Raw genomic sequence first — 24,000 nt, 5'->3', positions numbered from 1 at the left:
CACACAGCACAATTCTATCAACATGGCTTGACATATTGTAACACAGAGCACAATTCTATCAACATGGCTTGACATTGTAACACACAGCGCAATTCTATCAACATGGCTTGACATTGTAACACACAGCACAATTCTATCAACATGGCTTGACATATTGTAACACACAGCGCAATTCTATCAACATGGCTTGATATTGTAACACACAGCACAATTCTATCAACATGGCTTGACATTGAAACACACAGCACAATTCTATCAACATGGCTTGACATTGTAACACACAGCACAATTCTATCAACATGGCTTGACATTGAAACACAGAGTGCAATTCTATCAACATGGCTTGACGTTGTAACACACAGCACAATTCTATCAACATGGCTTGACATATTGTAACACACAGCGCAATTCTATCAACATGGCTTGACATTGTAACACACAGCACAATTCTATCAACATGGCTTGACATATTGTAACACACATCGCAATTCTATCAACATGGCTTGACATATTGTAACACACAGCGCAATTCTATCAACATGGCTTGACATTGTAACACACAGCACAATTCTATCAACATGGCTTGACATATTGTAACACACAGCGCAATTCTATCAACATGGCTTGACATTGTAACACACAGCACAATTCTATCAACATGGCTTGACATATTGTAACACACAGCGCAATTCTATCAACATGGCTTGATATTGTAACACACAGCACAATTCTATCAACATGGTTTGACATTGTAACACACAGCCCAATTCTATCAACATGGCTTGACATTGTAACACACAGCACAATTCTATCAACATGGCTTGACATTGTAACACACAGCACAATTCTATCAACATGGCTTGACATATTGTAACACAGAGTGCATTTCTATCAACATGGCTTGACATTGTAACACACAGCACAATTCTATCAACATGGCTTGATATTGTAACACACAGCACAATTCTATCAACATGGCTTGATATTGTAACACACAGCACAATTCTATCAACATGGCTTGACATTGTAACACACAGCACAATTCTATCAACATGGCTTGACATTGTAACACACAGCACAATTCTATCAGCATGGCTTGACATTGTAACACACAGCACAATTCTATCAACATGGCTTGATATTGTAACACACAGCACAATTCTATCAACATGGCTTGACATTGAAACACACAGCACAATTGTAACACGTTGGTAACAACATGGCTTGATATTGTAACACACAGCACAATTCTGTCAACATGGCTTGATATTGTAACACACAGCGCAATTCTATCAACATGGCTTGACATTGTAACACACAGCACAATTCTATCAACATGGCTTGACATTGTAACACACAGCACAATTCTATCAACATGGCTTGACATTGTAACACACAGCGCAATTCTATCAGCATGGCTTGACATTGTAACACACAGCACAATTCTATCAACATGGCTTGACATTGTAACACACAGCCCAATTCTATCAACATGGCTTCACATTGTAACACACAGCACAATTCTTTCAACATGGCTTGACATTGTAACACACAGCACAATTCTATCAACATGGCTTGACATATTGTAACACACAGCACAATTCTATCAACATGGCTTGACGTTGTAACACACAGCACAATTCTATCAACATGGCTTGACATATTGTAACACACAGCACAATTCTATCAACATGGCTTGATATTGTAACACACAGCGCAATTCTATCAACATGGCTTGACATTGTAACACACAGCACAATTCTATCAACATGGCTTGATATTGTAACACACAGCACAATTCTATCAACATGGCTTGATATTGTAACACACAGCACAATTCTATCAACATGGCTTGACATATTGTAACACAGAGCACAATTCTATCAACATGGCTTGACATTGTAACACACAGCGCAATTCTATCAACATGGCTTGACATTGTAACACACAGTACAATTCTATCAACATGGCTTGACATATTGTAACACACAGCACAATTCTATCAACATGGCTTGATATTGTAACACACAGCACAATTCTATCAACATGGCTTGACCGTGATTGAAACACACAGCACAATTCTATCAACATGGCTTGATATTGTAACACACAGCACAATTCTATCAACATGGCTTGACATTGTAACACACAGCACAATTCTATCAACATGGCTTGACGTTGTAACACACAGCACAATTCTATCAACATGGCTTGACATATTGTAACACACAGCGCAATTCTATCAGCATGGCTTGACATTGTAACACACAGCACAATTCTATCAACATGGCTTGACATTGTAACACACAGCGCAATTCTATCAACATGGCTTGACATTGTAACACACAGCGCAATTCTATCAACATGGCTTGACATTGTAACACACAGCGCAATTCTATCAACATGGCTTGACATTGTAACACACAGCACAATTCTATCAACATGGCTTGACATTGAAACACAGAGCACAATTCTATCAACATGGCTTGATATTGTAACACACAGCACAATTCTATCAACATGGCTTGACATTGTAACACACAGCACAATTCTATCAACATGGCTTGACGTTGTAACACACAGCACAATTCTATCAACATGGCTTGACATTGTAACACACAGCACAATTCTATCAACATGGCTTGACATATTGTAACACAGAGTGCATTTCTATCAACATGGCTTGACATTGTAACACACAGCACAATTCTATCAACATGGCTTGACATTGTAACACACAGCACAATTCTATCAACATGGCTTGACATCGTAACACAGAGTGCAATTCTATCAACAAGGATAAGGTTTCATTTACAAACTCGGGCTGCTTTCTCACTGGGGAAAGCGAGCTGCCATACAGTACAGCGCTACCATACAGTACAGCGCTACTCATACAGTACAGCGCTACCCATACAGTACAGCGCTACCCATACAGTACAGCGCTACCCATACAGTACAGCGTTACCCATACAGTACAGCGCTACCCACACAGTACGGCGCTACCCATCCCCCCCCCCCCCTGCCATGCAGTACAGCGCTACCCACCCCCCCCCCCCCCCCCTTGCATGTGTGTATTCATGTTTCCAAGCCCTGAGACTTTTGCTGTGAACTTTGGTTCTTTATCGTGTGGATGCGTGCACACAGGGGTGTTCGGACACCGATGAGAGTCTGCACAAAGTTGACTCTGGGAAATAATTCCCTCGCCGAACGTGGGAATAGATACAGATACAGATACAGCCGTTGGGATGCTCACCTGGAGAGAGATAAGCAGAGCGACGAAGTAGTGATAGAAGTCATACAGGGGAGAGCCCTCGTCAGGTCTGATAGGGAAGATCAAGTACTGAAGCCCGAACAGTGGCACTAGTATCAGTGTGGCCCGTACCGCTTTCCTGCAAACACAAAAGTAATACTCACATACATTAAGTCTTACTGACAAAACACAGTCAGTCAAACATATAGTCTTACTGACAAACATACAGTCTCACTAACAAACACACAGTCTTACTGACAAACATACAGTCTTACTGACAAACACACAGTCTTACTGACAAACACACAGTCTTACTAACAAACACACAGTCTTACTGACAAACATACAGTCTTACTAACAAACACACAGTCTTACTGACAAACACACAGTCTTACTGACAATTATACAGTCTTACTGACAATTATACAGTCTTACTAACAAACACACAGTTTTACTGACAATTATACAGTCTTACTGACAACCATACAGTTGTACTAACAAACACACAGTTTTACTGACAATTATACAGTCTTACTGACAAACATACAGTCTTACTAACAAGCATACAGTCTTACTGACAAACACGAGACAAGTATAATGCCGACGAGTCGAAGACGAGTCGCATTATACTTGTTGGAGTCTAAAATATCGGACCCTATTGCTACGCTGAAAATACAATAGCGATTATATAGCTGTTCTGGCCTTGATTTGTTGTTTCAAACTTACAAAATGACAGTTTTTGCGTCGATGCGTTGATCTCAGGTTTTGATAGCAGACGCCGTTTCTTATGCGCATTAGTTTTGCGCAGGCGCCACACTGACTTTGGAAAAAAACCTCGATTTGACAACACAGCTGTTTGACAGCTTTTTATTAGTTCATTCGTATACAACAAAAAGAAGTTTGAGTTTTTTTAATTTTGAACAAGACTACTAATGAAGAAGACCAAAACACAACATCAACGGAAAACTAGAAACAACTGAAGAACTAGGATGCAACAAGGGGAGGAGAAGAGAACAGCTAATCCGTACAACGCGAGCAGACGGTAGCGAAGTTTTCAGTTTGGGTGAATGGCATTTATACTTGTCTCGTCATGAAGCGAATTTTTCAACCTCAGTTAATAACGACTACATGAATGTTAGTGCCATGGGTTGTACATCAATACTTCAGAGGGGAAGTGGGGTATTTAGTGTGGAGTTACGAGATAAGAAAAGCCGAATGCGAAAGTTTGTGTCAGTTGGCAACCGAGCTCACACAGGCACACAAAAACGTTCCGTTTTACTCCCCTGTTTGTACTACATCTTTCGACTTTGGGCATTTTGTGGTGTTTAGGGACAGAAAATAATTGGTTTAGTCCTGTTTCATCGGGAAGTTAGCGAAAAAGGGTATGCCATCGACATTTGTAAAGCTGAAAAACATTCCCGAGAAGAATTTCAAGTTGTCAGTGTAGGCCTATGCTGTTGTCGATTAAAACACCGTGTGGTACAGATGGGTAAACCGGAACCATGCGTCTTTGTTATTGCCAATATGCTTTTGGATATTGGCAAAAATGGCCGACTTCCGTAGCATTATGTTTTGATGATCGGAAGAGACCATCCAATCACAGCTTCCGAATCCCCCCAGGTGTCCATCAGAATAGCTATATACTGTCTTACTGACAATCATAATGTCTTACTGACAAACATACAGTCTTACTGACAATCATAATGTCTTACTGACAAACATACAGTCTTACTAATTAGTCACGTTGTCCTGTACAACACGTTTTAAGATATATACGCATGAAGTGTTTTCTGCACAGATCAATGTTTTGCCGACGATGACAATAATGACGATGATGATGATAATGATAATGCTGATGCTGATGATGATGATGACGACGAGGATGATGATGACGACGAAGATGATGATGACGACGATGATGATAATGATAATGATGACGACGACGAGGATGATGATGACGAAGAGGATGATGATGACAATAATGACGATGATGATGATAATGATGCTGATGATGACGACGAGGATGATGACGACGAGGATGATGATGACAATAATGATGATGACGATGATGATGACGACGAAGATGATGATGACGACGATGATGATAATGATAATGATGACGACGACGAGGATGATGATGACAATAATGACGAGGATGATGATAATGATGATGATGACGACGAGGATGATGATGACAATAATGATGATGACGACGACGATGATGATAATGACGACGAAGATGATGACGACGAGGATGATGATGATGACGACGAGGATGATGATGAAGACGACGACGATAATGATGACGAGGATGATGACGACGACGACGATGATAATAATGAGATGATGATGATGATGATGATGACGATGATGGTAATGATGATGATGATGATGATAATATTGATCATGATGATGATAATGACGATGCTGATGCTGATGCTGATGCTGATGATGATAATGATGATGATACACTAAGATACCTACCGGCTTTGCGGCGCGTCCGGCACCTGCCTGAGTTTGGTGACGAGCAGCCTGACGAGGTTGATGAGGATCAGGATGTTAACCACCACGGAGAACACAACGGGGCCGAAGATGATCCACTGCAGGGTGTCTGCGTGGAGCCAGCACCTGGTGGGGTAGACATGTAGATAGGTAGTTAGGCAGGTAGACAGACAGACAGACAAAACATACAGACAGACAGACAGACAGACAGTCAGACAAACAGAGAGAGAGACAGACAAACAGAGAGACAGACAGACAGACAAACAGAGAGAGAGAGAGAGACAGACAAACAGAGAGAGAGACAGACAGACAGTCAGTCAGAGAGACAGACAGACAAACAGAGGGAGAGACAGACAGACAGTCAGTCAGAGACAGACAGACAGTCAGAGAGACAGACAGACAGACAGACAGTCAGTCAGAGACAGACGATTCACTGCGGGGGCTGAAAGTGAAGATGTTGTTGGCTCAATTTACTGGGAATACCTTGGAGTGTATCGTATTTGCTTTTTACATTTAGACAGACAGACATGGGTAGTTAGGAAGTTAGATAACTAGGTAGATAGGTAGGCAGTTAGCTGGACAGACAGAGAGACAGATGGTCCACTGCAGGTCGTCCGGGTGGATCCAGCACCTGGTGGGGTACATATGTACGTAGATAGATAGCCAGCCAGCCAGCCAGACAGACACCCAGACAGTCAGACAGACAAAACATACAGACAGACAGACAGACAGACACAGGGCCGGACTACCGGGGGGGTTATGGGGGGTTGCGCAACCCCCCCCCTAGCCTAACCATGTACCTCACTTATTTAAAACATTTTTTATTATTGTTTATTTTATGCCGTTTCATGCAAGGAGCGACCATTTTCATATCTCAGAATATGACCTACCCAGGCTTCGCCCCCTGACCCCCAGGGGGAACATCCCCCTGGACCACCACTAGCAATCCCCCCCCCCCCCTCCTCTTAGCCTAGTCCGGCCCTGAGACAGACAGACAGACAAACAGAGAGAGAGAGAGAGAGAGAGACAGACAGTCAGTCAGAGAGACAGACAGACAGACAGTCAGTCAGTCAGAGACAGACGATTCACTGCGGGGGCTGAAAGTGAAGATGTTGTTGGCTCAATTTACTAGGAATACCTTGGAGTGTATCGTATTTGCTTTTCCATTATTATTTAGAATCCAGGCTCCTAGCAATATGGCGTTAAATACAAAATCATGCTGTCAAATAATAGACTATTGTGAGGCTTGACACAAAAAAGAAGTTCCAGAGTTATGTCGTTTTCATATGGTCGACTCGGGAAGTTACTCACCGCGCAATGTATGAAATTGCGTAATGAAGCTCAAATTCGCGATTTCGGACCGATGACTTACATTGATACAAACTAAGGGTTAAAAGAGGCCTATTTGCATGAAAGTGTGATGAAATGTTTTAGGAGGAACGCTCTTTGTAGAGCCGTGGTGTAAAACTGGTACAGCAATTTCAAACCGGGTAGACGGAGCCTCGAAAATGATACCCACCCTGTCTACTCATTTCATCCGTTATCCTCGAAAACATTGATGCTGTTGAACAGATAATAAGAGAAGATCACTTAATTATATTCAGGGAGATGCAATATGCCCTTGGCATTAAAAGCTCTGCATTTGAAAAGATCTTACACAAATATTTAATGGCCCCAAAGCGATTTGCCGGTTGGGTACCACATGAACCTAGTGACGGGAAAAAGAGGGGTAGGGCAGAGTGTTGCCTGACAATACTTGAAAAAATCAGCAATGGCTTGTCCAAATCAACATGGAATATCGACAGTGGTGACGAAACCTGGGTTAATTAATTCCAATCTGAAACCAAACAACTGTCGCCTGTTCGGGTGTTTAACCAGGTGACCCAACCCCTGCCAATTTCAAATAACAAGAAGCCCTAAAAAATGTTGTGCATCTTTCGTCGCTAGATCAAGGTATTTAAACACTGTGACTCTTGAGGACAGGCATACAGTCACGTCTGACTGCTGTGTCCACCACTAATGGTCGAAAATATTCGAGGCTTGGCACAAACACCGTCCAAACACGGGTATTCGAGGGCTTATGCTGTAACATGACAACGCACCTGTGTATACTGCCTTTGCGACAACAGATTTCTTGGCACCAAAGGGAGCACTGTTGCTGGTTGCATCCACCCTAATTTTCCTGACTTCTCCCCATGCTAGTTCAGCCTGTTCTCGGATAATAATAAATAGCCGCGCAAACACGGTTAGAGACCCCTGAAGACTCTGTCCGAGCCTTCACGAGGGCAATACCAGGTATAGCTGATGTCAAGTGGTCCCGGGCCTGAATGAGAACATTTAAGAGGATGGACAGGTGGGTGTCGGCTGGGGAAGGATTGATCTAGAAAATGGCCTGGTTAGATTGTTGATATGTGTTTCCGTTTCTGAGATTCTAAATAATTATGGAACAGCCTACGAAGAGGGGGAATCGAGATGAGGGTTGTGGTGTGTGTGTGTGTGTGTGTGTGTGTGTGTGTGTGTGTGTGTGTGTGTGTGTGTGTGTGTGTTTGTGTGTATGTGTGAGTCTGTGTATGTGTGTGTGTGTGTGTGTGTGTGTACTTGCGCGTGTGTGTGTGTGTTTGTGTGTGTGTGTGTGCGTGTGCGTGTATGTTTGTGTGTGTGTTTGTGTGTGTGTTTGTATGTGTGTGTGTGTGTGTGTGTGTGTGTGTGTATGTATGTATGTGTGTGTGTTTGTGTGTGTGTTTGTATGTGTGTGTGTGTGTGTGTGTGTGTGTGTGTGTATGTATGTGTGTGTGTTTGTGTGTGTGTTTGTATGTGTGTGTGTGTGTGTGTGTGTGTGTATGTGTGTGTGTGTATGTATGTGTGTGTGTTTGTGTGTGTGTTTGTATGTGTGTGTGTGTGTGTGTGTGTGTGTGTGTGTGTGTGTGTATGTATGTGTGTGTGTTTGTGTGTGTGTTTGTATGTGTGTGTGTGTGTGTGTGTGTGTGTGTGTGTGTGTGTGTGTGTGTGTGTGTGAGTGTGTGTGTGTGTACGCGCGCGTGTTTATATGCGAAATCGGCTTTTACTAAGTGCGTAATCCTCTTTCGCCGAGTAATGTGAAGATGCAATGATACATAAACGCTCCATTTCAGAGCGTTGGCCGCCATTCCGTGCGACCTGGTAATGTGTGGCCGAGTGGTAACGCACTTGCGCTCGTAAGCGAGATTGCGAGTTCGACCCTGGGTCAGGGCGTTAGCAATTTTCTCCCCCCTTTCCTAACCTAGGTGGTGGGTTCAAGTGCTAGTCTTTCGGATGAGACGAAAAACCGAGGCCCCTTCGTGTACACTACATTGGGGTGTGCACGTTAAAGATCCCACGATTGACAAAAGGGTCTTTCCTGGCAAAATTGTATAGGCATAGATAAAAAATGTCCACCAAAATACTCGTGTGACTTGGAATAATAGGCCGTGAAAAGTAGGATATGCGCGCGCCGAAATGGCTGCGATCTGCTGGTCGATGTGAATGCGTGATGTATTGTGTAAAAATTTCCATCTCACACGGCATAAACAGATCCCTGCGCCTTGAGTCCGAGTCTGGAGATACGCGCGCGATATAAGACTTCATATAATAATGATTGATTTTGAAAGTTGAAAACACTGCTAAACGACCCTACCCCCTTCCCCGAAACAAGGAGTGCAGCGTTGAACACAACAACTATCCCATTTCTGTATTGCTGTTTGCATCATCTTACTGAGGTAGACGCTTATGCAATATCGCATTATGTTAGGTAAAAGGCTAGGGCAAGCCGAATGTTACGACAGAACAATTCTATACAGAAAAGCAATGAAGACAATTTTGTTGCAACATCTCTTGCTCTGCACAGGCATTTCAGAAGTTGTCTCCCCCCTCCCCCCTTTCTCCCCCTCCCCCCGCCGATCATAGTTGCCTGTCCTTCGCTCACTGGAGGAAACAATACCACCGTTACGTTCGTTAGAAAACTGTATTATTCATCATTAGAGGAACACAAGGGGAGAATACTTGTGTGTGTGCACCTAGGGGACCTAGATGTGTGTGCATCGTTGTTTTTGTTGGATGAGATTGCTTACCATGAAACTCAATACGTCGTGGTTTGTTCATGTAGATCAATACATAAATGTCCAAATGACACTTCTCAAACTAAAAGTATCGTTCGCTAATGACTCCCTCGGGAGGCTCTGTCTGGAGTGATTGTAAGACGTTCTGGCGGTATCACACCTGATACCAAAACACACGGCACTGACGATTGGTTCCCGGAAATCCCGAATTGTGCAAGGCACTGACGATTGGTTGCCTGAAAATCCCTATTTGTGCATGGCACTAATGATTGGTTGCCTGAAAATCCCTATTTGTGCAGGTTACTAACGATTGGTTGCCTGAAAATCCTAAATTGAGCATGGCAAAATGACACAGAACGAAGCAAGCTAATAGCCCAGCAGTATCTTTGTCTGAAAAACAGTCAGATAATGGCAGAGCTACAGCGAAACGAAACACTGCTGTCTGGTTTCAGGCATGGTTATAACAGACTAGGCTCACGCACAGTTCGTGTAGATAATCACTTGCGCGACAGGCTTTGATCAAATCAAATTTCAAACGGCCATCAACTCGAACTGACGTCCAAACTTTGATCCTAGGGAAAACTTTACCGATAAATGGGGTCTTATCACAAAAAGGAGCGGAGAAATCGTGACCCTTTGAAGATGTGCTTAAAAGTTGACGTAATGCCCGGCATAAAACAGACGACTCCCGGCTCGCATCGAGAAAGTAATTCGACACAAGAGAACCCTGACGGCCAGTAAACCTTTGAACAACGAATGGCCATCTTTACTGCGAACATCATAAAACTAAGGGACACGCGTACGCTGACACCACACACAAACACACACACACACACACACACACACACGCACACACATACACACACACACACATATATAATTATATACTAGATGAATACCCGCTTCGCCGGGAAGAAGTAGAGCCGAATACCCGGGGACCCGGCTTTGCCGGGTGTACGCACCGTACGAAGGAAGGGAGATAAACGCGCAAAACACTGGAGAAGATAAGGAAGAGTTACTGGGAATGGATGTACAGAAAAACCAAAATCGGTTCAGCGCTGCGCGCTGAGAGCACGTGTTGAATATTGTTCGCCGGGAAGAAGTAGAGCCGGGGTGAGTGGCGCACCGTACGCGATTGACGCCACACGAAGGAAAACTTCTAAAAATAGTAACGGGAATATGGATTGAGCATTGTGGACAGTGACCTTCTAAAAATAGTAACGGGAATATGGATTGACGCCACACGAAGGAAGGGAGATAAACGCAAAACACTGGAGAAGATAAGGAAGAGTTACTGGGAATGGATCTGGGAAGATGAACAGAACAAGAAATTCCTCCGAGGTAGGAAAAACACCCCCGTCAAAGGGAAATAACCTTCTCAGTTGGTGGCAGTGACTGAGTGAGAATGGTTATTTCCCTTTGACCATTAAGATGTCCCTCTATAAGTCCTTGTATAATTTTAATCCACCAATAACTCCCTAACCGTGTGTTTGACTGGTCCCAATTTTTGTAAGGACCGTCTCAGGAATGTATAGAACCTGTTCACCAAGTTTGGTGACGATCGGTCCGTTCATTCTTGAGATCTATATGCGAACACAAACACACAAACACACAAACAAACACATCGACCGAAACCTATACACACCCCTATACCGGGGGTGTAAAAACCAAAATCGGTTCAGCGCTGCGCGCTGAGAGCACGTGTTGAAAATTCTCATCGACCAGGTTGTGTCCGGGGTCTACCTGAATATGCCCACCAAATTTGAAGCAGATCCATCGAGAACTTTGGCCGTGCATCGCCAACACACACACACACACACACACACACACACACACACACACACACACACACACACATCGTATATATATATATATATATATAGATACACACACGCAGACACCCACACAAAAACACACACACACACAGACACGCACACATACACCCACCCACAAACTCACACACACACACACACACACACACACACACCAACAAACATATACACGCACGCACGCACGCACGCACGCAAGCAGCGTTTAAGTCTTTCAGGTTGGACCCACACGTCAGACCACACGTGGTTTACGCGTAGTGAAGACTGTCTTCGTTACAACGATATTCTACACTTTTCATTGAACGGTAGTGAAGACTGTCTACGTTACGACGATACTCTACACTTTCCACTGAACAGTAGTGAAGACTGTCTACGTTACGACGATATTCAACACTTTCCACTGAACAGTAGTGAAGACTGTCTACGTTACGACGATATTCAACACTTTCCACTGAACGGTAGTGAAGACTGTCTACGTTACGATGATACTCCAGGGGCGGATCCAGGGGGGAACCTCCCCCCCTAGCCCTAGCGTAAACATTTTTTTACTAAATAAATAAAAAATAAATAAATTTGAAAATTAAGACAAACTTATGGCTCAGATTGCTCCATTTTCCTTGATTTTTATCAAAATGTTCCGGGGGGCATGCCCCCGGACTCCCCCAGGAGCGTCTTCTTAGTGGCGGTTTGAGAAAGTAGTTGGGTAATTTGTTGGCTCAGGTTACACCAGGTCAGTCAATCGTCCTTGTTTTTATCCAAATTTGTCTTCTTAAATTTACTTGTTGGAAGGTGTATTAGGGGAAGTTTCTTGGCTCAGATTGCACCAGTTTGCTCCATTTTCCTTAGTTTTTTTTAATTTCAGGGGGGGGGGGGGGCATTCCCCCGGATCCCCCTAGGCGGTTCGAACGCTTCATGCCCTCAACTAAACACTTCGCGTCGCCGAATTGACCCTTAAAAAAAAGTTGGAAACCCCCTCCTAAAAATGATGTGATCCGCCCCTGTACTCTACACTTTCCATTGAACGGTAGTGAAGACTGCCTACGTGACGACGATATTCTACACTTTCCATTGAACGGTAGTAAACACTGTCTACATTACGATGATACTCTACACTTTCCATTGAACTGTAGTGAAGACTGTCTACGTTACGACGATATTCAACACTTTCCACTGAACGGTAGTGAAGACTGTCTACGTTACGATGATACTCTACACTTTCCATTGAACGGTAGTGAAGACTGTCTACGTGACGACGATATTCTACACTTTCCACTGAATGGTAGTGAAGACTGTCTACGTTACGATAATACTCTACACTTTCCATTGAACGGTAGTGAAGACTGTCTACGTTACGACGATATTCTACACTTTCCACTGAACGGTAGTAAAGACTGTCTACGTTATGACGATACTCTACACTTTCCACTGAACGGTAGTGAAGACTGTCTACGTTACGACGATATTCTACACTTTCCACTGAACGGTAGTAAAGACTGTCTACGTTATGACGATACTCTACACTTTCCACTGAACGGTAGTGAAGATTGTCTACGTTACGACGATATTCTACACTTTCCACTGAAAGATAGTGAAGACTGTCTACGTTATGACGATATTCTACACTTTCCATTGAACGGTAGTGAAGACTGTCTACGTTATGACGATATTCTACACACTTTCCATTGAACGGTAGTGAAGACTGTCTACGTTATGACGATATTCTACACTTTTCACTGAACGGTAGTAAAGACTTCTACGTGACGACAATATTCTACACTTTCCACTGAACGGTAGTGAAGACTGTCTACGTTACGACGATACTCTACACTTTCCACTGAACGGTAGTGAAGACTGTCTACGTTACGATGATATTCAACACTTTCCACTGAACGGTAGTGAAGACTGTCTACGTTACGACGATACTCTACACTTTCCACTGAACGGTAGTAAAGACTGTCTACGTTACGATGATATTCAACACTTTCCACTGAACGGTAGTGAAGACTGTCTACGTTACGATTCTTTCTTTCTTTCTTCATTCGTCACTCCGACCGGGGTGCTGCCTAAAAAGTTTATGCTACCATAAGTCTCAATTCTTAGATAAACTTTTCCACAAAATAATACTGCCATTCTTTCTCAATACTATTCATTTATCCGTCAACTAGCTTATGCTGTTCCAGTATGTACAACAGCTCATTCACAAATGACTTCATTACAAAAGAACATACAAACATTCTCTTTTCAACAATGGCTGACCACAGCTCACGCTTTCCAACCCAATTTACAACATGACTCTCACAGTCATTTCACAAGTCAATATTACTGAGCAAAATACAATTCAATAAATACCTGTATATTCACAGCATAGAATCACACATGATTCTTCCACAACACGAGTCGTACAGCATTCGACCTCAATGTTTGGTGAGCAACATTACAACTAAACGTGGAGACACCCAGAGACACGTCTGCTCTCCCCAAATGTCTGAAATGCTCTGTCTTTCACAATCCAAAATGGCTTCCTCCTGTTAACAATCTTCTCTCTCATTGGTCAATAGCAGCCAATGGAGATATACTTTACAAAAATAGGTCACCTCATCTCAACAGGTGATTTTTGCACTCATGTGAACCACAAGTATGGCAAGCCAATCTGTACACATGTGTTAAACACTTTTTAGACTAAATTATGTACAAATCCATTTGTCACAGTGTTTAACGTCGTTTTCAACCACGAAGGTTATATCGCGACGGGGAAAGGGGGGAGATGGGATAGAGCCACTTGTTAATTGTTTCTTGTTCACAAAAGCACTAATCAAAAGTTTGCTCCAGGGGCTTGCAACGTAGTACAATATGTAGAGGTTACATGCCGAGTCTCAGTGATTATCAAAAATAATGGTCGAAGTTAGCGGATCATGAAAAATGCGAGCTTCAGCGAGCTTTTTCATGACCGCGAACTGAGACCATTATTTTTGATAATCACTGAGACGAGGTATGTAACCTCTTTATCCCTCCTTTCTTCAGTTATTCAAAGAAAAGAGGAGTTTTTGTGCGAAAGTTTGATCGAATCATATTCACCCAACCAGTCTACCTGCGCAGGCGATCGATTAATGCGCGGTTGTATAGTTCCGTGCAAATCATTCAATTTTGTTAACACTTCTTGTCAGTTTCCATGTTTTGAACTAAAATCAAGTACACAGTTATGTTGTCATTCTGCTGTGGCGGTAAAGGCAGATAGTGTGTGTTCTGTTCATGTTTTGGTATCGCTCAGGAAATGTTCTTTCTTCGAATGTGACTAGCAGACGAAGTTTTACACCCGTGTTCCAACGTTAAAAACTGTATGAAGTTTAGTTTTCTGGGGCAAAATAGTGTATGAAACCGCTGCATGTTCTTTAAGTTGATTAAATGTTTGCAATTGATTGCGTGTGATCTGTTTATAAAATGAAATATTGTTGAAAACTGACCGTCGGATTGCAGTCTTGTCTGTGCAGCCGAAATCTGGAAGGGGAACTACTCGTGTCGCTAGACAAAGTATGAGAGTTACTTTTCCTTGGAATCTTGCTAGCGATAAACGATTGTGCACGGCAGATCTGAATTCAGAAAACAACCAAACTCATGGATTTTACATGGAGATTCATGTGTTCAAGTATGTAGTTGCTGGTTTAAATGCGGTATGGTTGTATTGTTTGCTCCAGAAATGTATATTTTGTACGTTAGAGTGTTCTGAACTTTTGAGTCGCAAAAAGTAGATCCACAATGTGTACAGTCTCTACCCATGAGCTATCGAGGATTCAGGCCCGTTGTTGGGTAAGTGATTTTGGTTGTTGGGTAAGTTACCGAAAAATAACTAGCCCTACACATTTACAGAGAGAAAGAAGCAGAGGGGGGGATAAATGACCTTACTGGGAGAATGCAAGTTTCCAGTACAAAGGACTTAACATTTCTTACAAACATTGACTATATTCTATACAAGAAACACTTAACAAGGGTAAAAGGAGAAACAGAATCCGTTAGTCGCCTCTTACGACTTGCTGGGGAGCATCGGGTAAATTCTTCCCCCTAACCCGCGGGGGGGCTACGTTACGATGATACTCTACACTTTCCATTGAACAGTAGTGAAGACTGTCTACGTGACGACGATATTCTACACTTTCCACTGAACGGTAGTGAAGACTGTCTACGTTACGATGATACTCTATACTTTCCATTGAACGGTAGTGAAGACTCTCTACGTTACGACGATATTCTACAATTTCCACTGAACGGTAGTAAAGACTGTCTACGTCATGACGATACTCTACACTTTCCACTGAACGGTAGTGAAGATTGTCTACGTTGCGACGATATTCTACACTTTCCACTAAACGATAGTGAAGACTGTCTACGTGACGACGATACTCTACACTTTCCACTGAACGGTAGTGAAGACTGTTTACGTTACGATTCTTTCTTTCTTTCTTTCTTTGGTGTTTAACGTCGTTTTCAACCACGAAGGTTATATCGCGACGGGGAAAGGGGGGAGATGGGATAGAGCCACTTGTTAATTGTTTCTTGTTCACAAAAGCACTAATCAAGACTGTCTACGTGACGACGATACTCTACACTTTCCACTGAACTGGGTGTGTAATGGTTCTTTGTTTCCGTGGTTATTCAACTAACTACGTTACGATGATATTCTACACTTTCCATTGAACTGTATGTGCTTAATGATACTTTGTGTCCGTGGTTATTCGACTTACTACTTCACGGCGAGGATCTTGAATACAAAAAAGATGTAATGGCTATTTCTAAAAGCCCGTGCGCTTATGAGGATAATCTACAAAAGGCAGTCAATTTTTAGAATGGGGGAATGTGTCGTTTTTGAGTTAAAAGGAAGAAGACTGGACTCGAAAATTGTTGACTAAATTTTAGCCTGTAAAATGAGGATCAGCAGTCTGATGACAATTTGTGTTTGCGACAGTTAAACTGTGTATATATGTCGACCATCATGTTTCTGGACTTTCAGCTAAACAGCGTGATTTTGATAGCACTTTGTTTTCTCATTATCATCTAATTACTTTTACGAGGAAATCGCTTTCAGTTGAATAGCCAATGTCTAAGGACACTTTCCTTTTTGTGGGATAATCACTGAGTGTGTGCATGATGATGTTCTACCGACAGTATAGGCTTTTCTTCTAGATAAAAACTAAAAATGTTCATGAAGATATTGTATAGATTGTAAATTTAACAGTAGGGATTTGACGACCCTTTGCATAAGGGCACAAACCTTACCTGATTTACGGCTGGTCTCACCATCTTAACTTCAGGCTTCACACGGGATACGATCATCTCACCATCTTAACGCCAGGTTTCACACGGGACACGATCATCTCACCATCTGAACGCCAGGTTTCACACGGGACACGATCATCTCACCATCTGAACGCCAGGTTTCACACGGGACACGATCATCTCACCATCTGAACGCCAGGTTTCACACGATATACGATCATCTCACCATCTGAACGCCAGGTTTCACACGGAACACGATCATCTCACCATCTTGACGCCAGGTTTCACACGGGACACTATCATCTCACCATCTTAACGCCAGGGTTTCACACGGGACACGATCATCTCACCATCTTAACGCCAGAGCTTCACACGGGACACGATCATCTCACCATCTTGACGCCAGGTTTCACACGGGATACGATCATCTCACCATCTTATCGCCAGGGTTTCACACGGGACACGATCATCTCACAATTTAACGCCAGGGTTTCACACGGGACACGATCATCTCACCATCGTAACGCCAGGTTTCACACGGGACACGATCATCTCACCATCTTAACGCCAGGGTTTCACACGGGACACGATCATCTCACCATCTTAACGCCAGGGTTTCACTGTTACGAAGGGTTTTTACTAAAAGTGTCTGTGTGTAAATAACTATTCTATCAGAAATGCATGTCCTAACTCTGTTTACAAAATCACTCCATTTCACACACACACAGCACTCAAACTAGGCACAAAGACTTAACAAGTTATTGCCCTTTGCCCTCGTACCTATATTTCACTCATACAAAATACATGTATGACAATTCACACACAATCAACAGTCACTTAAATTCAATGAAATATAATAATAAGTTGAGTAATTATGTGGAGGAATATCTATCCCTCGATGACGTCGTCACTTGTTACTCACAGTTCACAGTGCACAGTTCACAGTTCACTTGTTACGTACAATTCACTTGTTACCCACAATTCACTTATTACGCACAATTCACTTGTTACGCACGATTCAGTGGCTACGCACAATTCAGTGGTTACTCACATTTCAGCGGGTTCATTTACTTGATCCATATCACACCAATGAAAGATTACGACCATGGTGATATGGGGTGGGGTTCCACCGGATCCAAAAATTCCTGTGCTGCGTTACAACCTTGTGCATCCGACTGACGACCTTCTACGCCGTGACAACAAGGAGGGGATGCTCATCTTCTTCCTTCTTCCCCGCAGTAGAGTACACCCTCTCTCCTACCGGGGTGCTGTGTAAAAAGTTTATGCTATCATAAGTCTCCACCACTCAGTTTTTAGTCAAACTTCTTCACAAAATATTAATTCCATTCTTACTCAATAATATCACATTCATCCGTCAACTAGCCTATGTCATTACAATATCATTTCAGCTCATTTACCCAATACTCCATTGCAAAGGAAAATACAAACATTCCTTTCCAAAATGGCTGACAACTGCTCACACGTCTCCTAATCCAATTCACAACATTATTCTCAAAGTCATTTCACAAGTCAAGATTACTGAACAAACACAATTCAATAAATACCTGTGTATTCACAGCAATGAATCCATCATGATTCATCCAGGCATGAGTGACATACCGCCGACCTCAATGCTATTTGAGAACCCGATCATAACTGGAAACCTGGCAGACACAACCGTCTCCAGTGATAGTTTATGATGTTCTGCTTGATACAGCAAAACATGGCTACTTTCAGTTTCTCCAGTTTAGTAATCTCCTCTCCCATTGGTCAATTCTATCAGACCATACTATGCGGATTGAAACCTCTTCTTCCATTGGTCAATTCTATCAGGCAATACTATGCGAATTGAAAGTATGGTAAGCTAATCTGCACACATTTAATAAAATTGCAAAAAAATGTTAAACATTAATTTCGACTAAACTATGTACAAATCCATTTGTCACATTCACACGGGACACAATTATCTCACCATCTTAACGCCAGGTTTCACACGGGACACGATCATCTCCCCGTCTTAACGCCAGGTTTCACACGGGACACGATCATCTCACCATCTTAACGCCAGGTTTCACACGAGACACGATCATCTTACCATCTTAACGCCAGGTTTCACACGGGACACGATCATCTCACCGTCTTAACGCCAGGTTTCACACGGGACACGATCATTTCACCATCTTAACGTCAGGGTTTCACACGGGACACGATCATCTCACCATCTTAACGCCAGGGTTTCACACGGGACACGATCATCTCACCATCTTAACGCCAGGTTTCACACGGGACACGATCATCTCACCATCTTAACGCCAGGGTTTCACACGGGACACGATCATCTCACCATCGTAACGCCAGGTTTCACACGGGACACGATCATCTCACCATCTTAACGCCAGGGTTTCACACGGGACACGATCATCTCACCGTCTTAACGCCAGGTTTCACACGGGACACGATCAACTCACCATCGTAACGCCAGGTTTCACACGGGACACGATCATCTCACCATCTTAACGCCAGGGTTTCACACGGGACACGATCATCTCACCGTCTTAACGCCAGGTTTCACACGGGACACGATCATCTCACCATCGTCACGCCAGGTTTCACACGGGACACGATCATCTCACCATCTTAACGCCAGGGTTTCACACGGGACACGATCATCTCACCGTCTTAACGCCAGGTTTTACACGGGACACGATCATCTCACCGTCGTAACGCCAGGTTTCACACGAGACACGATCATCTCACCATCTGAACGCCAGGTTTCACACGGGACACGATCATCTCACCATCGTAACGCCAGGTTTCACACGGGACACGATCATCTCACCATCGTAACGCCAGGTTTTACACGGGACACGATCATCTCACCATCGTAACGTCAGGTTTCACACGGGACACGATCATCTCACCATCGTAACGCCAGGTTTCACACGGGACACGATCAACTCACCATCGTAACGCCAGGTTTCACACGGGACACGATCATCTCACCATCTTAACGCCAGGGTTTCACACGGGACACGCTCATCTCACCGTCTTAACGCCATGTTTCACACGGGACACGATCATCTCACCATCGTAACGCCAGGTTTCACACGAGACACGATCATCTCACCATCGTAACGCCAGGTTTCACACGGGACACGATCATCTCACCGTCGTAACGCCAGGTTTCACACGATATACGATCATCTCACCATCGTAACGCCAGGTTTCACACGGGACACGATCATCTCACCATCGTAACGCCAGGTTTCACACGGGACACGATCATCTCGGCGCAGCCATCTGATGTCGCTTCGACGCAGCCTTCTGACGTCGCTCCGGCGCTGCCCTCTGACGTCGCTCCGGCGCTGCCTTCCGACGTCGCTCCGGCGCTGCCTTTTGACGCTTTGTCGCCGTCATCTAACGGCAATGACTCTGACACTGACCATCCTCCGACAGCTACGTCCCCTCTCCACTCTGGACTGTACGATGCTTATAGTGCATCTCTACCCCAAATTGCTGCGTGTCAGGAACGCTCACTGAATGACTCGTGTACTAGTAATGTGACCCGCTCAAAGAACCTTCGCCTGTGTCATCTGAACTCGCAGTCCGCTGTGAAATCAGGCAAACCAGAAGCAATCTGTGACTTTATTCTGGAACAAAACCTAGATGTGATGTTTCTGACAGAAACTTGGCTAAGTGATACTGGCCATGAAGCCACATGCCAACTCTTGACTCCACCTGGCTATTGTTTAAAGTCATGCCCCCGATCCTCTAGAGGTGGTGGGATTGCTGTTGTTTTCAGGAAGTCGTTGGAACCTTTTGTTACTTTCAGAACATCCGTTCCTTATGAACACACTACCTTTGAAGTTGTAGAGATGGTGATTACCTGCTCTGGCACTAGCACTTGTGTGATCTGTATATACCGCCCTCCCCCCAATGCAAAGAACAAGTTCACATTCCCCATGTTTCTCACAGAAGCTGAAGAAATGCTTGAACATCACAACACTCACACCTCAAACATCGTCCTCATCGGCGACTTCAACATACAATTCGACCAGCCACAGAACACCGACACAAGACAGACGATGGACCTTCTTGACTGTCACGACCTCAAACAGCATGTAGACGCTCCCACACGCAAAACACACATCATTGACTGGATTGTCACCCATGAGTCCACTGACCTGGTGTACGACATCCTGCTGAATGACTACCTCAGATCCGATCACTCTGCAGTTTTGTTCTCTCTTAAAATGGCCAAACCATCCAAACAGAAAAAGCGCGTAGTCCGCCGTAACCTCAAAGAAGTTAACACTGACACATTTCGCGCAGAAGCAGCCCGCCGACTGCTTGATCCTCCGGTATCCTCAGACCCTGTACGTCATTACGACTCCACTCTCAGCACACTTCTTGATGAACATGCGCCCGCAAAAACCAAACTCATCGTAGATAGGCCTTCTGCACCCTGGATCACAGCTGAAGTTAAGTATGCAAAACAGTTGCGTCGCCGAGCAGAGAGGAAGTCGCGAACCTCAAAGCTGGTAGTTGACAGACAGATTTACAACAAGCAAAAGGAACATGTTCAGACACTTATCGCAGACGCCAAACAATCGCACTACAGCACCAAAATCTGTGAAACAACCTCTGCCAAAACACTCTTCTCCACAATGAACGACCTTCTTGGCTGCTCTTCTGCTTCTCCCTTGCCCAACAACATCGACCCCTCCAAACTGTCGCAAGCTTTCTCTGATTACTTCCATAACAAGATCCAAACCATCCGTGACAAACTAGACAAAATCCCACACCAAAACTCTGAAACTCCTCCTGCATTTACAGGCACTCCCTTCACACACTTTCAGCCTCTCACTCTCACTGACCTGGAGAAAGTCCTCAAAGAAATGACCTTGAAAACCTGTGACCTTGACCCTCTTCCCACACAACTCTACTCTGACTGTCTTCCTGAACTCCTCCCTTCTATTCTCAAAATCATCAACACTTCTCTGCAAACAGGCACTGTCCCCAACTCCTTTAAGACTGCTATTGTCAAACCTCTACTGAAGAAACCATCGCTTGACCCAAACACCCTCAGCAACTACCGCCCTGTCTCAAACCTTTCCTTCATCTCCAAACTCCTTGAAAGAGTCGTCCTGAAACAACTCAACTCTCACCTTCTTTGCAACAATCTTCTCTCTCCGCTTCAATCTGCCTATCGTCCTCACCACTCCACCGAAACTGCCCTTCTCAAAATCACTAATGATCTCCTCCTTGCCACTGACCAAGCTGAAATATCTGCCGTCGCTCTACTTGATCTATCAGCGGCCTTTGACACAGTCGACCACAACATCCTCCTTCAACGCCTTCAGCACACCTTTGGTATCCATAGCACAGCTCTTTCTTGGTTCTCTTCTTATCTTACCGACCGCTACCAGACTGTTTCGATTGACAAACTGAACTCTGACCCCATCAGGCTTGAGTGCGGAGTCCCTCAGGGCTCAGTCCTTGGGCCTGTACTATTTACTCTCTACACTCAACCTCTTGACCACATCCTTGACCGACACAACGTTCTCCACCACTCTTTTGCCGACGACTCTCAACTTCACAACAGCTCTTCCCCTGACCAGTCTGAATCTCTTCTTTCCTCTATCTCTGACACTATCACTGACGTGCAGAATTGGATGACAGAAAACAAACTTCAGCTCAATAGCAACAAAACTGAAGCTATCCTAATAGGCACTACATCCAAACTCTCCAAAGCCACCTCCGACTCTCTTCAACTCTCTGACTCTTCTGTCCCTCTGTCTTCTGCTGTCAAAAACCTCGGAGTCACTCTAGACAACACCCTTTCCATGAAACAACACATCTCTTCTGTCTCTCGCACCTGCTACTTCCAACTCCGCCGCATCGCCACTATCCGCAAGTACCTCACCACAGATGCTACCGCCAAACTGGTCACTTCCACCATTCTCTCACGTCTTGACTATTGTAACTCTCTCTTGGCGGGTCTTCCCTCTTCTTCTATCTCTCGTCTCCAACGCATTCAAAATAGCTCTGCCCGTCTTTTCTTACGAAAGAAAAAGAGAGATCACATCACCCCCCTCCTACATCAGCTCCACTGGTTGCCCGTTCCTGCCCGTATCACCTACAAAATCAACACTCTCACCTACAAATGCCTCCATGGTCTAGCCCCTGCCTATCTCTCCGACTCTCTCTCTCTCTATGTCCCTTCACGAGCACTCAGATCATCTGCCGACTCCCTCAAGCTCAACATCCCCCACACCAAACTCAAAACAGCAGGTCAACGCTCATTTTCTTTCCAAGCACCTAGCCAATGGAACACACTACCTCTCCCCCTCCGTCAACAACAGTCCCTCGAATCATTCAAATCTGCACTCAAGACATTCCTATTTTCCAAATAATCCATGCATTCTACACTGCCCACCCCATCCCACCCTGAATAACTGTACATATTTTAATGGTTGATGGTGTGTGTGTGCTAGTGACTTTAAGTCTCCGTGTGTGTGAATGAGTGTATGTGCGCCTTGAGTCGCCTGTTGGTGAGATATGTGCGCGTTATAAATATTCGTATTATTCGTATTATTATTATCTCACCATCGTAACGCCAGGTTTTACACGGGACACGATCATCTCACCATCGTAACGCCAGGTTTCACACGGGACACGATCATCTCACTGTCGTAACGCCAGGTTTCACACGGGACACGATCATCTCACCATCGTAACGCCAGGTTTCACACGGGACACGATCATCTCACCATCGTAACGCCAGGTTTCACACGGGACACGATCATCTCACCATCGTAACGCCAGGTTTCACACGGGACACGATCATCTCACCATCTGAACGCCAGGTTTCACACGGGACACGATCATCTCACCGTCGTGAAGACACACCGAGCATCAACAGCCTAGTGCTTTCTGTGCACTGTGTGATTTGTTTACGAATCAATTTCTTACCGTCGCGATATAACCTTGAATGGTTGAAAACGACGTTAAACACCAAATAAAGAAAGAAAGAAAGAAAGAAATCAATTTCTTCACGGATACTTGTGCCAGTCTC

The 24,000-nt window shown here is 44.1% G+C and overlaps 1 protein-coding gene across 1 annotated transcript in view; it reads right to left on the bottom strand.

Moving 5' to 3' along the window:
* LOC138981491 (calcitonin gene-related peptide type 1 receptor-like) overlaps positions 1–24,000 on the bottom strand; it is a 129,469-nt gene that overhangs the window by 11,450 nt on the left and 94,019 nt on the right. Inside the window, exons 8-9 of the mRNA XM_070354431.1 lie at positions 5,735–5,878; positions 3,254–3,389 (exon numbers count right to left, since the gene is read on the bottom strand). Of these exons, the coding sequence (XP_070210532.1) occupies positions 3,254–3,389; positions 5,735–5,878 (280 nt within the window). The remainder of the gene's footprint in view (positions 1–3,253; positions 3,390–5,734; positions 5,879–24,000) is intronic.

The sequence above is a fragment of the Littorina saxatilis genome, linkage group LG12 (assembly GCF_037325665.1).
Source record: "Littorina saxatilis isolate snail1 linkage group LG12, US_GU_Lsax_2.0, whole genome shotgun sequence".
In the NCBI taxonomy this organism is placed as follows: domain Eukaryota; kingdom Metazoa; phylum Mollusca; class Gastropoda; order Littorinimorpha; family Littorinidae; genus Littorina; species Littorina saxatilis.
The sequence above is the reverse complement of the archived record's forward strand: the minus strand, read 5'-3'. Positions and strand labels throughout refer to the sequence as shown.